Source organism: Ornithorhynchus anatinus, chromosome 19 (genome assembly GCF_004115215.2).
Source record: "Ornithorhynchus anatinus isolate Pmale09 chromosome 19, mOrnAna1.pri.v4, whole genome shotgun sequence".
NCBI classification, from domain to species: domain Eukaryota; kingdom Metazoa; phylum Chordata; class Mammalia; order Monotremata; family Ornithorhynchidae; genus Ornithorhynchus; species Ornithorhynchus anatinus.
Window position 1 is genome coordinate 19,129,926 of NC_041746.1, and position 26,384 is coordinate 19,156,309.

Genomic DNA, 26,384 nt, shown 5'->3' on the forward strand with positions numbered 1-26,384 from the left:
GCATTAGCCTAATCTGTTGAGGGTGGAGGAGGGGCGGGAATGGCGTCTAAAAAGCTTAAGAACCAATCAGTCGATCGTATTGATTGAGCACTTACTGTGTGCCGAGCATTCATTCAGTCTTATTTATTGAGCGCTTACTGTGTGCAGAGCAATGTACTGCGCTTGGAAAGTAGAATTCAGCAACAAAGAGAGACAGTCCCTGCCCACAACTGGCTCACAGTCTAGAAGGGGGGAGCTAGGCATTAATATGAATAAATAAATTAGGGATAGGTACATGAGTGCTGGGGGCTGGGATGGAGTGAAAAAGGGAGCAAATCCAGGAGAAACACCGGGGCAGGGTTTAGTCAGCATATCTATGATTTTCCACATCATTTTAAAGGGCGTTTGCCCTGGAGTTGACTCCAGGGTTTATGTAGGCGGCTTCTCACAACCACTGCAGAGAAGAGTCTGTGTTAAAACTATTCCCTACCAGAGGATTTTGTGGAATTAATCAGAACAATGCTGGAAAGGGGAGAGAGCTTTCATCCAAAATCAGCAGTCGCTGCCAGGCCTGAAATACCTGTAAGGGTAACCTTCCTCCGATCAGAATCAATCTAAAGAAAAGGAGGAGTCTCAGATTGCGTCACCTTTGCTTTTCAGTCCCAAAGGAGCTCTAGAGTTGGATCGCCAAGAGGCACTGGAAGGCTTTGAGAGAATTTACTGCCAACTGGAATCTCATGGGCTCAGTGGGCATTTGGGGAAATAAACTAATTGCCTCAACGTTTTCCCCAAAGTAGTAATGTCATTCTTGAGGAATGGGGAAGCATGGATGTAATGGTTTTGCAGAAAAACGATCCAGGCAGCAGAGTGAAGTATGGATTGGCAAAGGGAGAGATAGAAGGCAGGGAGATCAGCAAGGAGGCTGACGCAGTAATCTAGGTGGGCTAGGATAAGGGCTTTATTAATGTGGTAGCATTTTGGATGGAGAGGAAAGGCCAAATTTTAGTAATGTTGGGAAGGTTAAACTGACAGGATTTGGTGACAGATTGAATGTGGGGGTTGAATGAGAGAGATAAATTGAGGATAAGAAAATGCCAAAATTACAGGCTTGTGAAACGGAGGATAGTGGTGCTCTCTACAGTAATGGGGAAGTCAAGGGGAGGAGAGGGTTTGGGTGGGAAGATAAGGAGTTCTGTTTTGGACATGTGAAGTTTGAGGTGACGGGGGGCATCCAGATAGAGTTGTTCTGAGGGCAGGAGGAAATGACACTGCAGGGAAGGAGAGAGATCAGAGCTGGAGATGTAGATTTGGGAATCATCCATATGGAGTTGGCGGTTGAAGCCATAGGAGTGAATGAATTTTCTAAAGGAGTGGGTGTAGGTGGAGAATAGGAAGGGACCCAGCCTTGAGGGACCCCACAGTTAGAGGGCGGGAGGCAGAGGAGGAGCCCGTGAAAGAGACTAAGAATGAGTGGCCAGAGGGATAGGAGGAGAACCAGGCAAGTACTCATGTCCATATCCTTAGGTTGGATACAGGTAATTTATTTTTATCTCTGTCTTCACTGCTATATCATAAGCTCCTTAAGGACTGACATCATGTCTACGTATTCTGTTGTTCCCAAGCACTTAGTACAGTAAGTGTTTAGTACAAATAATTATGATATTTGTTAAGTGCTTACTTTGTGCCGAATACTGTTCTAAGCATTGGGGTAGATACAAGGTAATCAGGTTGTCCCACATGGTGCTCACAGTCTTAATCCCCATTTTGCCAATGAGGTAATTGAGGCACAGAGAAGTTAAGTGTCTTACCCAGAGTCACACAGCTGATAAGCTGAGAAGCAGCGTGGCTCAGTGGAAGGAGCCTGGGCTTCGGACTCAGAGGTCATGGGTTCGACTCCTGGCTCTGCCACTTGTCAGCTGTGTGACTGTGGGCAAGTAACTTAACTTCTCTGTGCCTCAGTTACCTCATCTGTAAAATGGGGATTAACTGTGAGCCTCACATGGGACAACCTGATTACCCTGTATCTACCCCAGTACTTAGAACAGTGTTCTGCACATAGTAAGCGCTTAACAAATACCAACATTATTATAAGCGGTGAAGTCGGGATTAGAACCCACAACCTCTGACTCCTAAGCCCATGTTCTTGCCACTAAGCCACGCTGCTCAATTATTAAGTATATTGATTAGGTATAACTGTTCAACTTTCCAAAACTCCGTGCGCTTAGTACAGTGCTCTGCACACAGTAAGCGCTCAATAAATACGATTGAATGAATGAACTCCAGTGCAGCCAAGGCTGAAGCAGAATCAGACTGAAACATTCAAATTCCCATAAAAACATGGATTTTGGCAATCCCGTTCCCCTCTAATCCACCCTGGGCCTTTCAGCAATCGGTCTAACTATGAATTTAGAGACAAGTATAGGGCTCGTTCAGTCGTACTTATTGAGTGCTTACTGTGTGCCAAGCGCTGTACTGAACCCTTGGGAGAGTACAATATAACGTGGCACTACATTTTTGAAACCACTGGAAACACTTTTAACAACAGGCTACAGAAATCCCAGAAAATTCAAAAGACCCTCTGTAATATACCTAAAAAGTATATAGTGCTAAATACCATCACCATTTTTCAGAAATACAGTTTTATATGGAAATATTCAAACCAGGCTGTACAGGGTTCTGAAGAAGGGTAAATATTTTGAGAGCCCAAAGTGTCCCTGAAAAATGAAATTTCTTTGGGGTTTTTATTTGGACTAGTGCTACTCAGAGTGTGGGTCATTCCCAAAGGGACTTAACAGGGCTTCGTTCAATTATATGTTGTGTGGTGATTTTGAGGTAACATTTACGTCTTTCAAAGAAGGGAGGAGGTATTTGTGCGTTTGGACAGCCAGTATTCTTCACAGAAAACCAGAAAATCTACCCTTGATTCGCTAATGCAACGTATTTCAACAACTAGCTCACCTCAAAAATCCACAGCATCCACATACCTTCAAAGGACAAACTTTAAGGCAGATAAGACTATATTAACTACTTGGTTTAGCAGCATTCTGATGTTTGCCAGATTTTGATTGATTTCATTTCAGTGGCATATAAAGTTGTAAAATTTGTTAATCTGAAGGTTTAGAACTTTTGAAATAAAATCTGATATATGTATCTAAGGCATTGTAACAGTTCCTTTTATTTTTCTAGGTGGCTCTCACTAATTATACCTTTGAAAATGTGGGCTTCCATGTTCTTCATCAGCGTTTTCCCCTCTTCACTTTTCGGATCTTATCCGATTGGTTTGATAACAAGACAGATCTTTACAGGTAACTTTTCAGTGAAAAGAATTACATTTTATAATTTAAATGTACAGATTTTGAAATGTTAACGTTTGCTGTGAAAGCAGCCTCAGCGAGTACAAAATGTCAAAATGGTGGAATAGAATATTGAGATGAATGAAACTTGTAAAATTGAATTTAATGAGCCCCCTGGGAGTGAGGGTGGAAGAGATGCAGTTTTAATGAGAATTTGATATGAGCAGGAAAGATCACATCCTCTCCAAGGCAAAACCAGGAAGTGAAGTTAAATCACAGGAAAATACTGAGTCCTTGCATAAAGTCATTATGGGACTTTTAATGTTGGGAAATTCCAAGCTTGAGGAAATGATTAAAATAGGAATTCTATGTGAATTTTATTAATATGGAAAATGTGACATTCGACAAGTGGGGTTACAGGTGTGTCTTTATATGTATGAGAATTTATTAAATAGAAGTTAAATATAAACTTCTATACATTTGGGAAAAAAATTCCAAAATAAAGTGTTTTAATGCAGACAAAATGCCCCAAAGTACATTATGGAGCAGGTTTCATTAAGGATAAGACAAGAGGGAATGGTTTTAATATGCAGCAGGAAGGATTTAAATTAGGCTTTAGGAAGAACTTCCTTACGCTAACATTGAAATACATTTCTACAGAGGTATGAAGTTTAAAAAAAAAAAGGCTTTGAAAGTGGAGACAGCAGTTGTCTGTCGTATATGGAGAGGGCATTCCAGGCCAAAGGTCAACAGCCAGATAGATGAGATCGAGATAGTGAGTAGGTTGGCATTAGAGGAGCGCAGTGTCCAGGCTGGGTTGTAATAAGAGAGCAGCGAGGCGAGGTTAAGAGGGAGCAAGGTGATAGAATGCTTTAAAGCCAACGGTAAGGAGTTTCTGTTCACTTTGGCGGTGTATATAGGCAACCACTGGAGGTTCTTGAGAAGTAAGGAAACATGGACTGAATGTTTCTGTAGAAAAATAACCCGTGCAGCAGAATGAAGTATAAACTGGAGTGGGAAGAGACCGGAGGCAGGGAAGACAGCGAAGAGGCTGATGCGGTAGTCATGGAGGAAAGGATAAGGGCTTAGGCCCACCCTCTGGTCCTCCCCTTCTCCTTTTCCCCTCCCCTCAGCACTGTGCTCATTTGTACATATTATTTATTACCCTATTTATTTTGTTAATGAGGTGTACATCCCCTTGATTCTATTTATCATGATTATGTTGTCTTGTTTTTGTCTGTCTGTCTCCCCCGATTAGACTGTGAGCCCGTCATTGGGCAGGGATTGTCTCTATCTGTTGCCTAATTGTCCATTCCAAGCGCTTAGTCCAGTGCTCTGTATAGAGTAAGTGCTCAATAAGTATTATTGAAGGAATGAATGGTAACAGTATACCTGGAGAGGAAAGGGAATGTCAGAAGGCAGTTGCTTTTTGACAACTTGAGAGGTCAGGTCCCATTTAAGATCAGTTTGTCTAAATTTGTTTTCAGTTGAAACAAATTTCGGTAGCCTTCATAATGCAGTTGCCCATATCCGGCTGGTCTTAAGTCGGTGTGGGAGAAGAAAGACAGGGAGATAAAATCATAGGACATAGAAGCAGAAATTTGATAGAGAAGTAATGTCAATTTATTCTATGTATCATTTTTTCCCCCTTCAGTGATTGTACTTTCATTTAGATAATCGTTCCAGTCATTTGTTTTCTTACCTGCTGCAAGTTCTTTTCCGTTCCTTTTTTCCTCTCTTCTGTCTTCAGGACAGAAAACAAAATTAAAAGAGAATTGAAAAACACATTTCTAACCCATTCTGAAGAAAGTGCATTAGGTCATATTTCTTCAAAATGCAAACATTTTAAAAATCCCCAGTTTCTCTCTCTGTCCTTGAAAATGTTTGATGGAAACATCTTATTAATGAGTAAATTGAAGCTTAACGTGACCATTGAGTTCACTTCTAGTCCCCAAGTCGTTTAGTTGTTGGATTTTTTTTAAATTCAGGCCTTAATTTGTAGGCTTCAAAAGAACATTTTAAAAAATAGTGCTAATGGAGTTTATTCAACATTTACCATGTACTGCTCGTACTATAGGCACTGGGCCAAACCTATGAGTAGCTATGAGGGAAATGAGAATCCTGTTTAATGGAATATCAGCCACCAGCTTTTCTGGTCAGTGTCTTGTTCTAAAAATATACCTTGTCTCAAAAGTGAAAACAGCACTTTTAAGAAAAATAACCAAACTCTTCCTCTATTCCTGCTGTTTGTAATCTAGATTGTTTTCTTTAACAGATGGAAAATGGTCGATCACTATGTTAGCCGTGTCCGTGGGAATCTGCAAATGTTAGAACAGCTGGATATAATTGGGAAAACCAGTGAAATGGCAAGGCTTTTTGGGATCCAATTCCTTCATGTACTGACAAGGGGATCGCAGGTAAGATTACATGATTTTCTTTAAACTTTTAAGGTCGTAAATAACTCATCGAAATATTGAATGTGCTCTACTAAAAATCAAAATTAATTTTATATTTTAAATATTTGGCATACTCCAAATTTTCATCTGATTTTTGATTTCCTAGTCCTGAAAAATCTAATACCCTGATAATTTTCTGTTCCTTGGATCTTCCGTGTAAAGATTTCAAAAAAACATATTAGACCTTTCTTTATAGTCTAAAATGTATACCGGTTGTAAAATTCTGAAATCAGTATTTCTTTAGTGCTGACCCAGTATAAATTGGCTCTCGCACTGACTCTTTGCAAGACTTCTATAAATGATTTGTCCTCATCTCTCTTTGCGGTGATTTTTCATATTGGGGTCTTCCAAACAGCATACCTAGTTTTGCCTCTAGATCAGGAAAACCATGAAACTCTTCCCTCACCCTTTGGGATCGTATGCAAAGATGCAATCAGCCTCTGCTTCCCCATGCAGGATCCAGATCCCCAGCAGGTCCTCTAGAGATCTAGGAATAGAACACCAACGCTCCAAAAGCAGTCATGGGTTCACTTTCCAACAGCTCAACAAGCTTTTGGGATGCTGAAATGTAGGAGCGAAGGTTACACTCTGTTCTCCCTGTCATATATACTGTAGGATATCAAGGATCGAGTTCCTTTCTTTCGTATCTACTCTGGATACTCCCTCTTGTTTCCTTTTGGGTCTTTGGTGGCATTCGACTAATGTCATCTATGATGAGAGTGTGCTCTGATAGCTGGGGATATTTTCCGAGGATCCAAAGTTATCAAAGTTCAGTGAAGGGCAGTGTCGGGAGAAGAAGTGGCGTGGCCTAGTAAAGCAGCACGTCCTAGTGAAAAGAGCGTGGGTCTGGGAGTCAGGTGACCTGGGTTCTAATTCCAGCTCCACCACTTGTCTGCGAGTGTGATCTTGGGAAGTGGCTGAACTTACCTCATCGTAAAATGGAGATTAAGATGATGAGCCCCATGTGGGACATAGACTGTGTCCAACCTGATTAGCGTCTATCCACTGCAGTGTTTAGTACAGTACCTGGCATGTAGTAAACCCTTAATCAATACCATTTTTTAAAAATCACTTTTCCTTGCTCCCTTGCTGCTGTTAGGTAGTTTTATCTGAGTGCTTACCGTGTGTAGAGCACCATTCTAAGCATTTGGTAGAGTAGACGTGATTCCTGCTCTCAGGACTTTACGACCAGCGTATTATAAGTGATCGTAAACAACTGTGGCAGTTTGACATTCGATATTCACCCCACCCCAAATCCCGCAGCCCTTATGTATAGATCTTTAAATTTTTTATTATAAATTGCTTATTTTTTCATATTAATGTCTGTCTCTCCCTGTAGACCCTAAGCTCATTACGGGTAGGGAACGCATCTGCTAATTCTGTTGGATTGTACTCTCTCAAGCGCTTAGAACAGTGCTCTGATGTAGTAAGGGCTCAATAAATAGCCGTGATTGACTGAATTTGAGCTCATCTGCAGTTACCTCAAGTCCCTCAGATAGGAGAAAATGGGGAAGATATTGAAGCATGTGTGCGAATATTTTTATGAGCATGGCTTATTAGCATAAATGTTAAATCTGTTGAAGATGCCTGCATGATTTTCCATTAGAAGTGGAATCTCCAGAGTTCTCTTTTGTGTATCTAATCAGTTTTGCACAGCAATTTTCAAGTTAACCAGAAACCGACATTCATAGCCTAGCCATTGAGAATGTCAGTTCTAATATTCCTGGAATTAATTTGCATACTTATTTTCCATTTCATAAATTAGCATTTTCTGGAAAAGTGTTTTTTCAATTTGCTCCTTCAGGGCCTATTCCAGTTGAATTGGTAATATATGTTTAAAATGGAAATGGAGGAAGGAACGTACATTATATTAGAAAGTTACTCAATCTCAATTTGAAAGCAGAGCAGCCCAGTTGCATTGTGTATTACAAGAATAAAATAATAATGATGGTATTTATTAAGCGTTTACTATGTGCCAAGCACTGTTCTAAACACTGGAGTAGTACAGGGTAATCAGTGAGGCTAACAGTCTTCATCCCCATTTTACAGATGAGATAATTGAGGCCCAGAGAAGTTAAGTGGCTTGCCCAAGGTCACACAGCAGACAAGTGGCGGAGTCGGGATTAGAACCCCCATCCTCTGACTCCCAAGCCCGTGCTCTTTCCACTAAGCCACGCTGCTTCTCTAGAGGTCATCAAAGTGAGGGGAGACTACTTTTTTTTAAAACAGTGAAATTTCACCCAACTGAAAAGAACAGAACAATGCATAGCGATGCGTTAGATGTCCTCTGCTTAGCTAATTACAAAAGATTCTTCCAACATATCCAAAGCAGGAATTGTTTGGGGCCATTTGATAGCTTTGGAGCAAAATGTACACTCAGTAATGAAAAGTATTCAAAGGGCTCAATTAGTTATTTACTTCCACTGATGAAGTGGTTAGAGAGGTTGCCCAATCCAAATCAATTTTTGAGAAAGTACTGGTTAAATTGTGGTGACTATACAGGATATTTTGGACCAGATCGATGCACTGAATCCAAACCTAAACCAGCCCCTGGGATTGAACGGCACCCATCCAAGATTTCCAAAAGAACCCAAAGAACAAGTGGCAGAATGTGTGAAAGGAGTGTGAAACCTATCATTATAACAAAGTAAGCCCGTTGTTTCAGAGGTGTTGCAGAAATACTCTCCAGTGTAATTCTTGTTTATAAAACATGTTCCAAAGATGGTCCTGGGAACTGTAGACCAGTGAGTCTTCTTTACCTGACAAATTAGTAGGATCCATAATTTCACTTAGGATCACTGAGTACTTAGGAAAAATTACATTGTTTCTGCAAGAGGAAATCCTTGCTACTCTGTTACAAATCTTTGATAGTGTCAAAAAACCAGCAGAGAGAGGGAGACTGATGGATATGATTATATTCAGATTTGCAAAAGCCTTTGATAAAGATCCATTCCACATGCTTTTAGAAACACTTGAGTAACAGGTGTGAAGGGACCATTCTGTGATGATAGAAAGTGAATGAAAGGTAAGGGGCAAACAGCCATTTTTCAGGATAACAAAGAGTGAACTGTGGGGATCCACAAGGGTCAGTGGTGTTCATTGAGGAGCAGCACGGCCTAGTGGATAGAGCACGGACCTGGGAGTCAGAAGGACATGGGTTCTAATCCCAGCTCTGCCACTTATCTGCTGGGTGACCTTGGGTAAGTCACTTCACTTCTCTGTCCCTTAGTTACCTCATCTATAAAATGAGGATTGAGACTTGGAGCCCCTCGTGGGACAGGGACTGTGCCCAACCTGATTTGCTTATATCTACCCCAGTGCTTAATACAGTGCCTGGCAAGTAGTAAGTGTTTAACAAATACCATAATTATTATTATTACTATTATTGAGCACTTACTGTCTGCAGAGCACCGTACTGAGTGCTTGGGAGAGTACACTATAGCGGTATAACAGAATTGGTAGTCTGTAGGGTTCTTGAGTGTGAGGATCTCAGTGCTAGAATTTTCTTTTGTTTACATATTGAGTGATCTAAAAGAACAGGCACAGGAAAATCCCTAAATTTGCAGAGAACATAGCTCTTCTGCTTATTGAAATGCCACATCGAATCACAGGTTTAAACCCCAGAAAGAGTTCTTAAAAGCTGAGTAAATGGGCCAAGGGAAGGGCTGGAATAAACAAGTGCAAAGCTGCGCACCTTGGAAAAAATAATCCAAATATCAACTATGAGGTAATGGGCCTTGACCAGTCACAACTCAGGAAAGAAATATCAACATTTTTGTTGACTGTTCTTATAAATCATCTGTCCTTTAAGCGCAGCAGCTGAAAGGACCGGCCAAGTAATAACTTTAAGTGCTTACTGTTGCCTTCCACTTTTCTAAGCACTGGGGTAGATACAAGCTAATCAGGTTGGACACAGTCACTGTCCCTCAGAGGACTTGCAGTCTTAATCCCCATTTTGCAGAAGAGGGCACTGAGGCATAGAGGTTAAGTGACTTGCCAAAGGTCACACAGCAGACAGGTGGCAGAGCTGGGATTAGAACCCAGGTCCTTCCGAGTCCCAGGCCTGTGCTCTTTCCACTAGGCTTGACAAATGTTTGAAATCTTCAGGAGGAGGGTAAAGAACCAACAGAAGGCCTGGTTATGTCACTATTTAAAATAATACATTAATGCTGGCAGATACACATCAGGAATAGTGTGTGCAGATCCGATTGCCACATCTTTGGATCAGTATGATAGAGCTGGAGAGGACCAAGAGAAAAAACAGCCAAGATGATCAGGGAAATGGAGGGAAGCTCCATTAAGAAAACAGACTGAAAAGACCAGGGCTGTTTAATATGGAAATATGAGGACTGAGGGAGTCATGAGTAAAATCTTCCGTAGAGTGAATTAAGTGGACAGGAGAACGTATAACCGTTATTCACTAAATCGTACAATATCAAAAAAGGGTGCCTCCATTGAAGCCTGAAAATGGTAGATTCCAAACCAACCAAAGGTAACCCTTCCTCATTCAGCAGGAAGTAAGCATGACATTTGTGGCCATTGGAAGCTGTGAACATAAGAAATATCAGCAGGTTTGGATAAATTCATTGCAGAACGGTGAAAAGAGAAGCCAAGTTAAGGTTCTACAAGAGATGGATTAGGGCAATTCCTCGGTACACCCCTTTAACATTAAGGCTTTTGTTATTACCGGTGGAGATCTTTGATCCAGCATAGCGATGGCATTGTATGGTTAGGTTCTAAAGATGACATTTACACTTAAAGGTTGTTTTGTTTTTTCCCCTCCATAGTATCGTGTGGAATCCATGATGCTGCGTGTTGCTAAACCCCTGAATTATATCCCAGTGACTCCAAGTGCTCAGCAGAGATCTCGGATGAGAGCCCCACAGTGTATTCCTTTAATAATGGAGCCCGAATCCCGGTTTTACAGCAACTCTGTTCTGGTATTGGATTTCCAGTCCTTGTATCCCTCCATTGTCATAGCATACAACTACTGCTTTTCCACCTGCCTCGGTCATGTGGAGAATCTGGGAAAGTAAGCCATTTCTCTTGCTTATGCCCCGTTGTTTTGTTTTATTCTGGCAATTGGTTAAGAGTGTGGTAGACTTCTGAATATTGTATTACCCGTGATCTAATTAACAAGTTAGGGTGCTCTCAGCCCTACCTTAGATTTGATTGTGATCAAAGCATTCTAAGAGTAAAATCAGATGAGTCGTGTCGATTCATTTTAGCCCACTTAAATGGAATTTTGTAGCATGCAGTGACTGTACACAGGGCAATTATAAAGGCAAGTTGAAAAAAGGAACATGAAATCTCTCCATGGGACCAACCGTAGCTGTTTCTTTAGCCAGTTGATGGTGGGTGAATTTGCTTTTATTTTCTTCCTTTTAGGGGGGTAATTCAAAACAGTAGGCACTGATAAATGACCAGTTACGGTTGGACAGATTGCCTCCGTGCTTTTCAGACTTCCTTCTTGGCCCGAGTCTGTTGTCCAAAGATGCTGATTCCCCAGAGTGTCCCCCTTTAGGCAGGGGGTCATATTATATCCTAACTTGGGAAACCTAATAGTCTATTTCCTTTTGACTCAGAAATTCTAAAAATGTAATTTCATATGACACTGCTTTTTCCGAGGATGCAATTTCCATATTAAGTGGGTTTATGCACAGAAGAGCCTTTTGGAGTTGTTGGAATGGTAGGGTTTGGAAAAACTCATCTTCAGAATTGTTCATTCCAATATTTAACTTGTTTTTACTAGATTTGATGAATTTAAATTTGGCTGTACGTCACTAAGAGTGCCTCCAGATTTACTTTACCAAATTCGACATGATATCACTGTTTCACCCAATGGAGTCGCTTTTGTTAAGGTAATCTATAAATAAGTGATCTCTTCCAGAGTAAAGTTATTGGAGCTTAGAATGTAGATTTTCCTTACACGTGCTCTCATAATATCCCGGCTGGATTATTGTGTCAGCCTTCTTTCTGACCTCCCTTCCTCCTGTCTCTCCCCACTCCAGTCTATTCTTCATTCCGCTGCCTGGATCACCTTCCTGCAGAAACACTCTGGGCATGTCACTCCCCTCCTTAAAAACCTCCAGTGGTTGCCTGTCAACCTCCACACGAAACAAAAACTTCTCACTGTGGGCGTCAAGGCTCTCCATGACCTTGCCCCCTCCTACCTCAACCTCCCTTCTCTCTTTCTACTGCCCACAGCACACGCTCCGCTCCTCTGCCGCTCACCTCCTCACCGTCCCCCGTTCACGCCTATCCCACGTTCTCCCGCTGTCCTGGAATGCCCTCCCTCCTCACCTCTGCCAAACTGATTCTCTTCCCCACTTTAAAGCCGTACTGAGAGCTCACCTCCTCCAAGAGGTCTTTCCTAACTGAGCTTCCCCTTTTCCCTCTGGTCCCTCCCCTTTCCCCCCTTCACCTCCCCTCAGCTAAACCCCCTTTCCCTCTGCTCCTCCTCCTCTCCTTTCCCCTCCCCTCAGTACTGTGCTCATTTGTTTGTATTTTTATTACCCTATTTATTTTGTTAATGAGGTGTCCATCCCCTTGATTCTGTTTATCGTGGTGATGATGTCTTGTTTTTGTCCGTCTTTCTCCCCCGATTAGACTGTAAACCCATTTTGGGGCAGGGATTGTCACTATCTGTTGCCGAATTGTATATTCCAAGCGCTTAGTACAGTGCTTTTCACATAGTAAGTGCTCAATAAATACTATTGAATGAATGTATGAATGAATAAGTACCATCCATTCCCCACCCGTCGTTTTTAAGAATGAGCCAGAAAAAAAAATCAAAGATATAGATAACCTTGCTAACAACTGTAAAAATTACCTAAAGGGACAATTCTCTTTTTTAGTACACGTAAAATATTTAAAAATAGTGCTTGAAGAGCAGATTCTAACTATTCTTAAGAAATTTTTGACCTCGCTAAAAATGCTAGCATGTGATACTGCCCTCTTCTGGAATTTTACAGATTTGCATTCATAAACCTCCTCTGAGTGAGAAATGATTAGTAAATTAATAACAATAATAATAATAATGTTGGTATTTGTTAAGCACTTCCTAAGTGCAGAGCACTGTTCTAAGCACTGGGGTAGATACAGGGTAATCAGGTTGTCCTACGTGAGGCTCACAGTTAATCCCCATTTTACAGATAAGGTAACTGAGGCACAGAGAAGTGACTTGCCCAAAGTCACACAGCTGACAAGTGGCAGAGTCAGGAGTCGAACTCATGACCTCTGACTCCGAAGCCCAGGCTCTTTTCCACTGAGCCACGCTGCTTCCCCAGTTAGCAAATGATTAGTAAATTTCATTATGGATGCAGTATCCAGCTCCTCTTGGAATGTCACCTAAGAGGAGGTAAGAGCCTTTAAAATACTGTGCATAAGATGCTAATTTAAAAAGAAATCAAATGAACCGGAAATGGTAATGAGCTCATGTTGCTGGATTTCATATGTCTGCTGCTCTGTAACCTTGAAGTGGGGTCAACTCTGTGGGGTAGGAGGAGAAGGCTCATATTTACAGTAGCTGATGCAAGTTAGAGAAATTCCTGAAATGAGGCCTTGAATTGGTAGAGCGCTTCTGTTTTTTCCAAGCACTTTCACGTCACTCTTCACATTTTGCCCTCTCAACGTCCCTGAAGATGGGAGGAGGTTGCTAGTCACTATTCCCGTTTCACAGGTGACCAGAGGGAAGTCCAGAGAGGCGAAGTTGTGTGTCCACGGTCTCTCCCAGAAAGCCAGAGGCAGGGTTGAGACTGGCATCCGGATCCTCTGTCTCTCAGATCTCTGTTCCCCCGATTAGACTGTAAGCCCGTCAAAGGGCATGGACTGTCTCTACCTGTTACCCATTTGTACATTCCAAGCGCCTAGTACAGTGCTCTGCACATAGTAAGCGCTCAATAAAAACTAATGTGAATGAATGTTCTGTCCATTCAACCAGGCTCCCTACATGAATTTAAGATCCTCTGGCACCTTCTCCGTGTTCCACGTGCCGAGGAAAAGCTTTTGTAAAGCCTAAGTGGTCTAGAGGAAAGAGGACAGGCCTGGGAGTCTGCTTAGACCATGAGCCCCTTGTGAGACGTGATTATCTTGTGTCTACCCCAGCGTTTAGTACAGTGCTTGGCATATAGTAAGCGCTTAACAAATACCCTTATTATTATTATTCCGATAATGATTACTCTATTATTCTAATACTAATAATAAGCAGAGCCCACCTTTATGCTTGTAGATCTCTGTAGGTATGTTATTAGATCCAAGTGCTTTCCCATTTTCCATTTCAGACTGTGGCATTGATGTCTTGTCAGTGTGCCAGATTCCCTATGCTTTGTAGGGCCTCATTTTCAGGAAGCACTGTGGTTAAGTGATTGTCGTATGGTTGTTGCCCTGAGGGATGCCATCCTTGTCTGTGGCGACGTTGGAGCCCCATCATTCTTCAGTCTACCCTGGCCTAGTGGATAAGAGCACGGGCCTGGAAGTCAGAAGGACCTGGGTTCTAATCCCGGCTCGGCCACGTGTCTGCTATGTGACCGTAGGCAAGTCACTCTGCTTCTCTGTGCCTCAGTTCCCTCATCTGTAAAATGGGGATCAGAGTGTGAGCCCCAAGTGGGACAGGGACCGTGTCCGATGTGATCACCGCGTTATCTACTCTAGCGCTTAGAATAGCGCTTGGCACATAGTAAGCGCTTAAGTACCGTAATCATTATTATTATTACTATTGGGAAAAGCAAAGGCACAGTTATCCAATGACTACTCAGTTTTCTCTCCCTGAAAGTCTCCTAACGATTGGCTTGAGGGCTCTCTACCATCTCTCTCATTCCTACTTACTGCTTAGCTCGATTTTGGTGATTCACCCAAGCAAAGCTTTTCACTGTCTCCCACGTCCATCCCCTTCCTCGTGGTCTCCCTATGCGTGCCTCCCCCCAAATCTGCCACGGCCCAGCTGTTCCCTCCTTCAAAGCCCTCCTGAAATCCATCTCCTCCAGGAGGTATTCCCTCCCGAACACCAGCTCACACTTACAAACTCACCGCCATCTGTAGCACATCTGTAGCCTGTCTGTTCACTTCCTTTTCAAGTGAAGTAGTTATTTAGTGACCCATCTTTCCATTCAGTTGCCTCCCAGGGCAAATTTTGTAGCTGTCTCCGTAATCTTCTTGGGAACGGGGAATCTGTCTTTTACTTCTTTACCTGGCATTTAGTAATCTTCTTTGCCTGTAGGAGGCATTCAGTAAATGCTGTTGATTGATTAGGACAGAACAACTTGGCGAGTTACAGATTGCAGTTTGCTTCATGAAAGAGTAGGGTTTCATACAAAGTTCTAAGACTGAATCTTCCCCCTTGTTATGGATGAACTGCCCTTTTATAGTAGTTTGCATTCAGTTTTGGTAAGCACTTTCTTTTGGTAAAAAGTGGCCTCTTTTTAAAATAATTTCGGGGTTTTTTTTTTCATTCAAACTGAAGGTAGCTTATTTCAACTTGTATAGATTGCTACAGGAAGCAGCGTGGCTCAGTGGAAACAGCCTGGGCTTCGGAGTCAGAGGTCATGAGTTCGACTCCCGGCTCTGCCACTTGTCAGCTGTGTGACTGTGGGCAAGTCACTTCACTTCTCTGTGCCTCAGTTACCTCATCTGTAAAATGGGGATTAACCGTGACCCTCACGTGGGACAACCTGATTACCCTGTATCTACCCCAGTGCTTAGAACAGTGTTCTGCACATAGTAAGCACTTAACAAATACCAATACTATTATTGTTTTTAGTTTTTTGGTTTCCCTTTCATTTGAAAATCTTTAGTATATTTGAAATTTTAACCTTTCCTTTTTCTTCTTAATGAAAGCCTTCAGTCAGAAAAGGTGTGTTGCCAAAAATGCTAGAAGAAATTTTAAAGACGAGGATCATGGTAAAGCAGTCGATGAAGAGTTACAAGCACGACAGAGCTCTTTCACGGATGCTCGAAGCCCGTCAGATGGGACTTAAGCTTATAGCTAACGTCACGTTTGGCTATACGACTGCTAACTATTCTGGGAGGATGCCCTGCATTGAGGTGAGTGGTGAAAATATGCAGAAATTCTTCAGCAGAGCCTCAAAACCGACTTTCATCCCCAAAGAGCCTATTTTTGCTTGTGTACTAGAAATTCACATTAGTCCCCTGATGAATGAAAGTTCATGTGGCTCTTTTGGGGCAGCACCTATTTTAACCTAATAACCCTTTCCCTGTTGAGAGGATCCATGGAAGCAGGAGTTCAGGAAGCTTCCATGTTTCCCCACCTTGTGTTTCAGGATTTCCCTCTTCTTCCAGTATAGATGAGCTCTTCAGTATCATGGGAAACAAGGCAATTAGTGGAGGACCTGGAGAATGTTCAGCCACCGCCCACCACCTAAACCCAGTGCAATTCCTAGACTGAGAGCCCCATGTGGGATAGGGACTCTGTCCAATATACAGATATTGTGTGTACCCCAGTGCTTAGTACAGTGCTTGGCACAGAGTAAGCGCTTAACCTAGACCACAATTATTATTAACTCCTGAATCTTTCACAGGACAATCCTGTGAGGCCATTCTTTGCATTTCAGGGTGTTCTGAATGCTGCATGAATAGGGCACAGTATGGACAGTTATTAAATAATGAAAATCAAAGTGGGCCTGCATCTTCAAGCTCTGAAATTCAGTTGACTACACCCATAGCCATTTGACTGGCTATTTGAATCCCATCTTTGCAGGCTTTGAGAAGCTGAACTTCAAATTGGAAAAAAAATCATTGAAATGCAAGCTTGGTTCAGAAGTCTTTGAAATTTAGAAAAGAATTATAGAAATAGAAGCACTTATTGGAAGCATAAATAGCCCTCTCGTGATTTATAACCAGTCATTTCTAGTACTTTTTAAAAGTTGCCATTTTAATTCCCATTTTCTAATAAATTTGGTGTGAGGTTTATTTGCATATGATTTTATAACTCAGAGCATAAAGTAATGGTAACTTGGAAAAATAAAACTAGTTTCATTCACTTATTTACGTTTTAATCCTTTCGTAAAAATCATTCTTCTGAAGCTGAATGGGATTACTTCATTTACACTGAATATTTATAGCCAACATTATTTACCCACAGTTCAACTTTAATTTGTTTACTTGAAACAGACTGTGTGTTCACCTTAATTTACTTAACTGAGGGACCTCATTACCATGGTTGTTCATTAACATGTTTTCTCAACTCTCTGTTTTTGGAGTTCAACCAAGTCATGATCATTGTAATTAGGTCAGTCCGCTATCACCTTCACTACTTAAGTGTTGGCTGAGTTCTCACTCTCCTTTGCACTGCCTAAAATGTAGAATTTGACACTGACCTTCCCCATAAAACCAATCGTCTAAATCCGGTGCTCATCATATGTGTACTTTCCAACAGAATAACTTTACAATATTTAATTCCTTGAAATATTAAAATCTGAGTCTCTGAAGTTTTAGATGTCACCAATCCTTACAAATTCTTTAAAAGGAACATTAACCTTAACATTAACCTTACCAGATATTAGATAAGATGCCCGTGTAAACTCCAACTAAAAAGTTCTTATGAAAAATTCCCCATCATAATTTAGAGTGAAGTATAGATTGTGCTCTGTATTTTCAGGAATTCTCTTGGTTGTTGTGGAAGGAGCTCAGAGTATGGAGGTTCCTGTATGTAGAGATCCTCTTTGAATTTTTGCACAATCTTTTCAAGAATTTGTTAATATTAGCAGTCTTAAACTCTAATTTAAGGTCTGAGCGCAAATATATTGATTTTTAAAAGGTAATGCAATTCTATATAATTGTCTTTGATGGTCACAAAATGCAGTGAGAAAGGCCTAAAATACTGTACTTAAGGTTCATTCTTCCAAGGGATCGAATGTAATCACAAGTCTTCAATTCCCCGAATCCATTTCTGCCCTCTAAAAAAGGAGAATGGGCTGCTTTGAATCTACGTGGAGATGTTTTAGTGAACTAAAGTGGGATGGAGATAGGAAAGGGCTGTGTGTATATCACCCTGCCCCTCTTAAGCCCCACTGTCTGCACTAATGTCGAAAGAATTTTGGAATCTTGAACAGAGAGTTAAAAGCATCAATGAACATGGTAAATTTTGTAAACGCTACCGAAAGGCTGCCTTGCATACTCAACAACAGGAGGCAGGGCGTCACTGGAGCTCACGCTAATGACAGTATTAAGCACTTATTAAAATGCCAAGCACTGTGCTAAGCACAGGGGGAGATAGGATGATAAGATCAAACCTGGTCCCTGTCCCACATGGGACTTGCAGTCTGAGGGAGAAGTATGATTTTAACGCTGTTTTACATATGAGGAAACTGGGGCACAGAGAAACTAAGTAATCCATCTGTTTTCCTCATGAAAGCCTTTTGTTAAGCGCTTATTAGGTGCCAGGCGCTGTACTAAATGCTGCGGTAGGTACAAGAAGCAGAAACAGCATGGCTTAGTGGATAGAGCACAGGCCTGGAAGTCAGAAGGTCATGGGTTCTAATCCCGGCTCCGCCATATGTCTGCTGTGTGACCTTGGGCAAGTCGCTGAACTTCTCTGAGCCTCTCTTACTTCGTCTGTAAAATGGGGATTAAGACTGTGAGCCCTATGTGGAACAAGGACTGTGTCCACCTGACTACCATGTATCTACCCCAGAGCTTAGAAAAGTGCTTGGCACATAGTAAGTGCTTAACAAGTACCATAATTATTATTATACAAGGTAATCAGGTTGGATACAGTCCCTGTCCCACATAGAGCTCACAGTCTTAATCCCCATTTTACAGATGTGGGAACTGAGGCATAGAGAACTTATGTGACTTGCCCAAGGTCACACAGCAGACAAGTGGCAGAGGCAAGATTAGAACTCAAGTCTTTTTGACTTCCAGGCCCATGCTCTCCCCAGTAGACCAGGCTCCTTCTCTTGCTTGCCTCCAGCCCGCTCCCTCCCTGTTCACTCTATTCAATACTCACCAGCTCCTGCTCCTCACTCCCCACAAACTACCTTTCTTACTGTACCTCTTTCCAATCCCCCCAAAATCCCTTGCTGTGCTCCTCTCCCGGTCTGGAGCTCCCTTCTCCTTTGAGTCTCCCAGACCACATGCCCCCTGAAAACTCACCATCTCTAGGAGGAATTCCCCCTGTCAGTTCATTCATTCATTCATTCATTCAGTAGTATTTACTATGTGCAGAGCACTGTACTAAGCGCTTGGAATGTACAAATCGACAACAGATACAGTCCCTGCCCTTTGACGGGCTCACCTCAACAACCACCCTTAGCATTTATATTGATGTCCCTATGAGAGAGAGAGAGAGATCATCTGTGTATTTCTCCATTTATTCACTGCTGTATTCATTTTTCTATATTTTGCCATTACCAACACTATCTGTTTTTCCCTTCTACTCCCGCTATCTGCATATGATCCCTCTTTCCCCCGATTTAGAGTTTAAGCTTCTCAAGGACAAGGGTCGGTGTTTTATTTTGTTTTTTTACTACTTTTGTTCTCTGCTAAGCATTTCATCAGTGTCCTCAAAAAAATACTATTGGCTGATTAAGATAAAAGCCTTTCAGGATCAGAATACGGTTTACAGGTTGTTTTGAATCTTGTGAGATGTGGCAACCATAATAAGGTATTTTGATGGCCTAATTGAGTCAGTTCTCAAGACAGTTTGGCCACACCCTGGTCCTTCATACAACCAAAACTTTTAATCAGCACAAAAGAGCTGAAAGTTTCTGTTGACATCTACTTTCAAGGCAGCACCCAGTTCGGTGCCAAATCAAGAAGGTCATGAGTCCTTTGGGAGGCTGGCATGGGGTTGTACCGGCCTGGCAGAAAACTCCAAATCAAACTGAAGAGTGCTGTGGGGTCTAATCTGCTTCCTGAAAGGGAGAGCTAGGCCTGACACAGGTATCCAGTTAGAACAGTTCCATCAGTTTCCTCTGTGAGCCATAAAAATCTCAAAGTGGGCATTCCAACAGTTTAATTCTGTTATGCAGCCTTCAACCGGTTTTCAAGCACCGTGACAGTTAGCCAAAGAGCTATTGCAAAGTGCACCTTGAAAGGATAACTAAGTACAGGCATCCAAGGAAAACACTTTTAAGGACGTACCGGAGTGTATTTCAAGCATCGCATAGTAGAGGAATACTGGAAAATTGAAGCAGCATACTGAACAGCTCGGAATCAACAAACCTAAATGGTCTGGTTTATTTTGAACAAAGACATCAGGAAGACTTTGCAATGGTGAAATAATCCTAAACAAAGACAAGCCTTCTGGAATTAATTCGCTACAACCAGAAACTCCTTCAAGAGGCCTTTGCCGGTTAAGCCCTCAGCACTTACGAACATACCCATAATTTATTTTACTGACCGTCTCGCCGCTCCAGGCTGTAAACTCCTCGTGGGCAGGGAACGTGTCTCCCAACTCTGTTGTGTTTTACACTCCCAAATGCTTAGTACAGTGCTCTGCCCCTGGTAAGCACTCAATAAATACCATGATTAATTGATTATATCTATTAGGTTGTTTGGAGGTCTCTGTCGGTCACCCGTTAGTGTGTTTTTAGCCACATTTACACACAGAGTCAGCGATACTAATACGGACTTCAGCTTCCAACACAAAAGAAAAATATGCCTACCTTATAGTCAGTAAGAGCAGAGATTTAAGATTTGCTTCATCAGCCATTAATAGCACCTGTGATTCTGTTAAGTTATAGTTGAATGGCTTAATATCTTTTAAAAAAGACTTCTGTTGAAGTGGAATCATGGACATCAGAGAATGTGATTAGCTTTATCGGCCTATCCTTTACCACTCTCCTAGTTTCAGTCTCTTGGGAAGCAGCATGGCTTAGTGGCAAGAGCACAAGCTTGGGAATCGGAGGACGTGGATTCTAGGCCCGGCTCTGCCACTTGGCTGCTGTGTGACCTTGGGCGGGACATTTAGCTTCCTTGAGCCTCGGTTCTCACATCTATAAAATGGAGAGTAAGACCATGAGCCCCATATGAGACAGGGATGTCCAACCTGAATACCTATTATCCACCCTAGTGCATGGAACAGTGCTTGGCACATAATTAATGCTAAACAAATACCATGACTATTATTATCATTATATAACATCCCCTCTTCCAGAATTACTAAAGTATTTATTTTAATGTCTTTCGCTAGAGAAGCAGCATGGCTCAGTGGAAAGAGCACGGGCTTTGGAGTCAGAGGTCATGAGTTCGAATCCCAGCTCTGCCATTTGTCAGCTGTGTGACTGTGGGCAAGTCACTTAACTTCTCTGTCCCTCAGTTACCTCATCTGTAAAATGGGGATTAAGACTGTGAGCCCCATGTGGGACATCCTGATTCCCCTGTGTCTACCCCAGCGCTTAGAACAGTGCTCGGCACATAGTAAGCGCTTAACAAATACCAACATTAGACTTTAACCTTATTCAGGGCAGGAAATGTGCCAGATAGTTCTCATGTACTGTACTCTTCCAAGCACTTAGTAGAGTGCTCTGCACAAAGTAAGTGCTCAACAACAGTGCTCTCCCACTCTAGACTATGAGCGTGTTGTTATTACATTGCACTCTCCAAAGTGCTTAGTACCATGCTTTGCACCCAGTAAGCACTCAATAAATACAGTTGAACGAATAAATGAACAAATACCATTGATTGATTTAATCGATTGAGCTACCCCAGTACTTAGAAAAGTGCTTGACACATAGAAAGTGCTTAACAAATACCATCAGAAAAAAAATTTTGCAAACTTTATTTTGTTCACCACAGTGAAGAATCAGAATTGATTCTCCCTCTCTACTCTCCATTGACATTTTGGTGAAATTTTGTTTTCAAGTGTAGGACCTGCTGTCCCTCTTTCCAAGTGTATATCATGAGCTGGGGATTCTTTTTTCAAGAAATTTGGTGAAGGGGAAGGGAAAAAAACATCTTCCTTTATTCAGATTATTCCATCATTTTGTGAATCACACAAAACAGTTCTTGCTTGGCCTATACGTTAATTTGAATTGTCATAACACATTGAATTGTTAAGGGAAGCAGCATGGCTCAGTGGAAAGAGCACGGGCTTGGGAGTCAGAGGTCATGGGTTCGAATCCCTGCTCTGCCACTTGTCAGCTATGTAACTGTGGGCAAGTCATTTAGCTTCTCTGTGCCTCAGTTACCTCATCTGTAAAATGGGGATGAAGACTTTGAGCCTCACGTGGGACAACCTGATTACCCTGTATCTACCCCAGCACTTAGAACAGTGCTCTGCACGTAGTAAGCGCTTAACAAATACCAACATTATTATAACACAAAATGTGGGGTGCAATATTGTCTGAGTATTTCCCAAACTGAGAACCAATGGACTCCTCTATCCTTGAAGGACCATTTGAGCTATGATAGAGGTAGATGCTGGTGGATTTTAATAGGAGAGAAGGTGAAATCAGCAGTAAAAAATAGAGCTAGCAAAACTTTTTTTATTTAAAAAAGATGCCAGCTGTTTAGGGTGGTGCTCATGGAAATCAGTGAACTAGAATATAATAATGTTGGTATTTGTTAAGTGCTTACTATGTGCAGAGCACTGTTCTAAGCGCTGGGGTAGATGCAGGGTAATCAGGCTGTCCCACGTGAGGCTCACAGTCTTAATCCCCATTTTACAGATGAGGTAACTTAGGCACAGAGAAGGTAAGTGACTTGCCCACAGTCACACAGCTGACAAGTGGCGGAGCCGGGATTTGAACCCATGACCTCCGACTCCCAAGCCTGTGCTCTTTCCACTGAGCCATGCTGCTCCTCTAATGTTTGAATATCTTATGTTTGAAGTCTTGTCCACATTACCATCCTTGAAAACTGATCATTTGAACTAGTTCTCTAATACAGAGCTATCACTTGAGGACCTACTGGGTGCTAAGTGCTTTGGAAAGTACAACATAGAGAAGCCCTTCTAGACTGTGAGCCTGTTGTTGGGCAGGAATTGTCTCTATTTGTTGCTGAATTGTACTTTCCAAGCGCTTAGTAGAGTGCTCTGCACACAGTAACTGCTCAATAAATATGATCAAATGAATGAATGAAGCAATGCACACTCTTGCCCTCAAGGAGCTTTCAGTCTTCTATTAGGGGTTGTGAGGACGTGAGAAGCAGCGTGGCTCAGTGGAAAGAGCATGGGCTTTGGAGTCAGGGCTCATGAGTTCGAATCCCAGCTCTGCCACTTGTCGGCTGTGTGACTGTGGGCAAGTCACTTAACTTCTCTGTGCCTCAGTTCCCTCATCTGTAAAATGGGGATTAAGACTGTGAGCCCCACGTGGGACAACCCGATTCCCCTATGTCTACCCCAGCGCTTAGAACAGTGCTCGGCACATAGTAAGCGCTTAACAAATACCAACATTATTAACCTTCTCTGAATGAAGGTCTGATATCTTAATCGGTAAAGCAGATATTATCAAAGAAAAAAAAGTGTGACAGAGGGATGTCTTCAGCGTTCTTGGAGATCTCCAATGTCAGGCACAGACCTAAACACATGTTGCGTCTTATTTTCTTCTCTTACAAAGCCAGATTCCTTGGCCCCCATTAACAGTTCGCTGCTTTTCTCCAAATGATTCCCAAATAATTTGTGTGTGTTTGTGAGCTTTGTTAGGTTTTCACTTTTCTTCTTGTTCAGTTTCTTTGTCTCACTGGGCTCAGTGAAATTTTGACTTGAAAATTGTATTCCGAATGCCATGACTTAAGATAGATTTCCAATTCTGTTGTGCTTGCAGCTTGGCGACAGCATTGTGCACAAAGCCAGAGAGACCTTGGAACGAGCCATAAAACTGGTGAACGATACAAAGAAATGGGGAGCTCGTGTTGTGTACGGTGACACGGACAGGTAATGGATTTCTGCTGCTCTGACCTTGGGTTAAATCTGCTTTACAGCAGTCAATTGCCTGGAATCTGGTGTAATTTAGGTGCCAACTTCCCTAAAAGTGAAAGAATGGATTAAATGACCTATCCAAGTCTGTTCTAGGAGAGCAATATTTCCGGAACCAATTCCAGTTGAGGGAACAATCAGTGCAGGCCTATGGGAGATTAACTTGGGTCTTCTAATTGATAGAGCCCAGGGAACTATTTTCCAATTCATTCTTGATCCAGCCACCTGTGTAGATGAGCTATCGCAATTTACGAGAAACAGTGTGGCCTAGTGGATAGAGCACGGGTCTGGGAGTCAAAAGGACCTGAGTTCTAATTCTGGCTCCACCACTTGTCTGCTGTGTGACCTTAGTAAATTTATGTAGAATAGCGTGGGCTTGTATTTCAGAAATATTTGATAATTGATAACATTGATAAGCAAATCTGCTTAACAAATTCAACGTAAAGGCTGCTTTAAGAATGTCTTTAAGTAGTCTTTTAGGAATTCAGTCACCTCCTTAAGTGGGTGGATGCCTAGTTCTTCTGGTGCCAAGAATATATCCCATTTTGTTCCTGTAACAGAAAAACCCTGGTCATTAGCACCTAGAGAGAAGAGAAAATGGGCCCACAACTCCCGGGAGGCAAAATGCCACATGTGGCATTTTGCCTCACCCTCAGCATCCCTATATTAGTTTACCACATCTGGCTTTCCCCATGAGGAAAGCGGGACAAAAGGTGGAAGAGAACTTAGCTAATAAAATCAGGACAGATTGGAAGCTCCTTGAGGGCGTGGATCATGTTGATTAGAGAAGAAATGTGGCCTAATGGAAGGAGTACAGGCCTGAGAGTCAGATAACCTGGGTTCAAATTCTCATTCTACCACCTTCCTGCTGTGTGACTTTGGGCAAGTCACTTCACTTCTTGTATTGAAATCCCATTTTGCAGATGAGGAAACTGAGGCACAGAGAAGTGAAACCCTCTAAAATCCCATCTCTTTCAGGTATGCCCTAATTAATGTCTAATCTTCCCAGATTATAGCACCTCCTTCTTTCCCCCGGGGACCACTTCCCTGCCACCCTCTGGTAAATTGCAAACTCTTTGAGAGCAGAGATCTTGTCTACTATTTGAACTGTACTTTCCCAAGCATTTAGCTTCAACAGTAGTGAGGGATTGTTTGAGTTGTTGAATATGGTGAATCAGAGCCTTATTATAAGCACATCTCTTCCAAGAGGCCTTCCCTGACTAAGGAGGAACCTTCTGTGAGGCCCTTTCACTTGGATTTGCTCCTTTTATTCACCTCTCCTTCAGCCCCACAGCACTTATGTACATATCCATCATTTATATTATTGTCTTTCTCCCCCTTTAGAAACATATCTACCCACTCTGTTATATTGTACTCTCCCAAGCATTCAGTACAGTGCTCTGCACACAATAAAGTCCTCAGTGAATATGATTGATTTATTGATTGACAGGACACTGTGGACCATTCCCTACTCCTGGAAACAATATAATAATAATTATGGTATTAGTTAAGCGCTTACTGTGTGCCAAGCACCATTCTAAGCATTGGGGTGGATACAAGGTCATCAGGTTGTCCCACATGGGGCTCAAAGTCTTAATCCCCATTTTACAGTTGAGGTAACAAGCACAGAGAAGTTAAGTGGTTCACCCAGGGTCACACAGCAGAGAAGTGGTAGATCCGGAATTAGAACCTACGTCCTCTGACTCCCAAACCCATGCTCTTTCCAGTAAGCCATGCTGCTTCTCATATGTGACCCTGGCTTCACTGGCCCGCCCCTCTCCTGGTTCTCCTATCTCTCTGACTGCTCCTTCTCACTCTCTTTCACAGGCTCCTCCTCTGCCTCCCATCCCCTCACTGTGGGACTCCCTCAGGGCTCATTTCCGAGTCCCTTTCTATTGTTGACTACACCCACTGCTTTGGAGAACTCAAGCACTCCCATGGCTTCAACTTCCATCTCTATGAGGATGGTTCCCAAGAAGCAGCGTGGCTCAGTGGAAAGTGCACGGGTTTTGGAGTCAGGACTCATGAGTTCGAATCCCAGCTCTGCCACTTGTCAGCTGTGTGACTGTGGGCAAGTCACTTAACTTCTCTGTGCTTCAGTTCCCTCATCTGTAAAATGGGGATTAAGACTGTGAGCCCCACGTGAGACAACCTGATTCCCCTGTGTCTACCCCAACGCTTAGAACAGTGCTTGGCACATAGTAAGCGCTTAACAAATACCAATATTGCCTCTGGCCCACGTGGCTCAGTGGAAAGAGCCCGGGTTTGAGAGTCAGACGTCATGGGTTCGAATGCCGCCTCTGCCGCATGTCAGCTGGGTGACGAGTCACTTCACTTCTCCGTGCCTCAATTCCCTCATCTGTAAAATGGGGATGAAGACTGTGAGCCCCACGTGGGACAACCTGATCACCTTGTATTTCCCAGTGCTAAGACTGTGAGCCCCACGTGAGACAACCTGATTCCCCTGTGTCTACCCCAACGCTTAGAACAGTGCTTTGCACACAGTAAGAGCTTAACAAATACATTTCCAGCCCTGATCTCCCACTTCCTCTGTAGTCATGCATTTCTTCCTGCCTTCAGGGCACCTCTACTTGGATGTCTCACCAACACCTCCAACTTAACATGCCCAAAACAGAACTCCTCATCTTCCCTCCCAAACCTCTGTCCTCCCCTTGCCTTTCCCATCACCATAGATCACACTACCGTCCTCCCTGTTTCACCAGCCTGGAGCCTTAGCTATCCTTGACTCATCTCTTTCATTCAACCCACAGATTGAATCTG

At 42.5% G+C, this 26,384-nt stretch overlaps 1 protein-coding gene across 2 annotated transcripts in view; it reads left to right on the forward strand.

The window, feature by feature from the left end:
* The window catches only part of REV3L (REV3 like, DNA directed polymerase zeta catalytic subunit), a 211,016-nt gene that overhangs the window by 164,690 nt on the left and 19,942 nt on the right, over window positions 1-26,384 (forward strand). For both annotated transcript variants that reach the window (XM_029047173.2, XM_029047174.1), the window contains 6 exons: window positions 3,166-3,284; window positions 5,548-5,689; window positions 10,516-10,760; window positions 11,481-11,589; window positions 15,563-15,769; window positions 23,452-23,561. In XM_029047173.2, coding sequence (XP_028903006.1) covers window positions 3,166-3,284; window positions 5,548-5,689; window positions 10,516-10,760; window positions 11,481-11,589; window positions 15,563-15,769; window positions 23,452-23,561 — 932 coding nt within the window. The remainder of the gene's footprint in view (window positions 1-3,165; window positions 3,285-5,547; window positions 5,690-10,515; window positions 10,761-11,480; window positions 11,590-15,562; window positions 15,770-23,451; window positions 23,562-26,384) is intronic.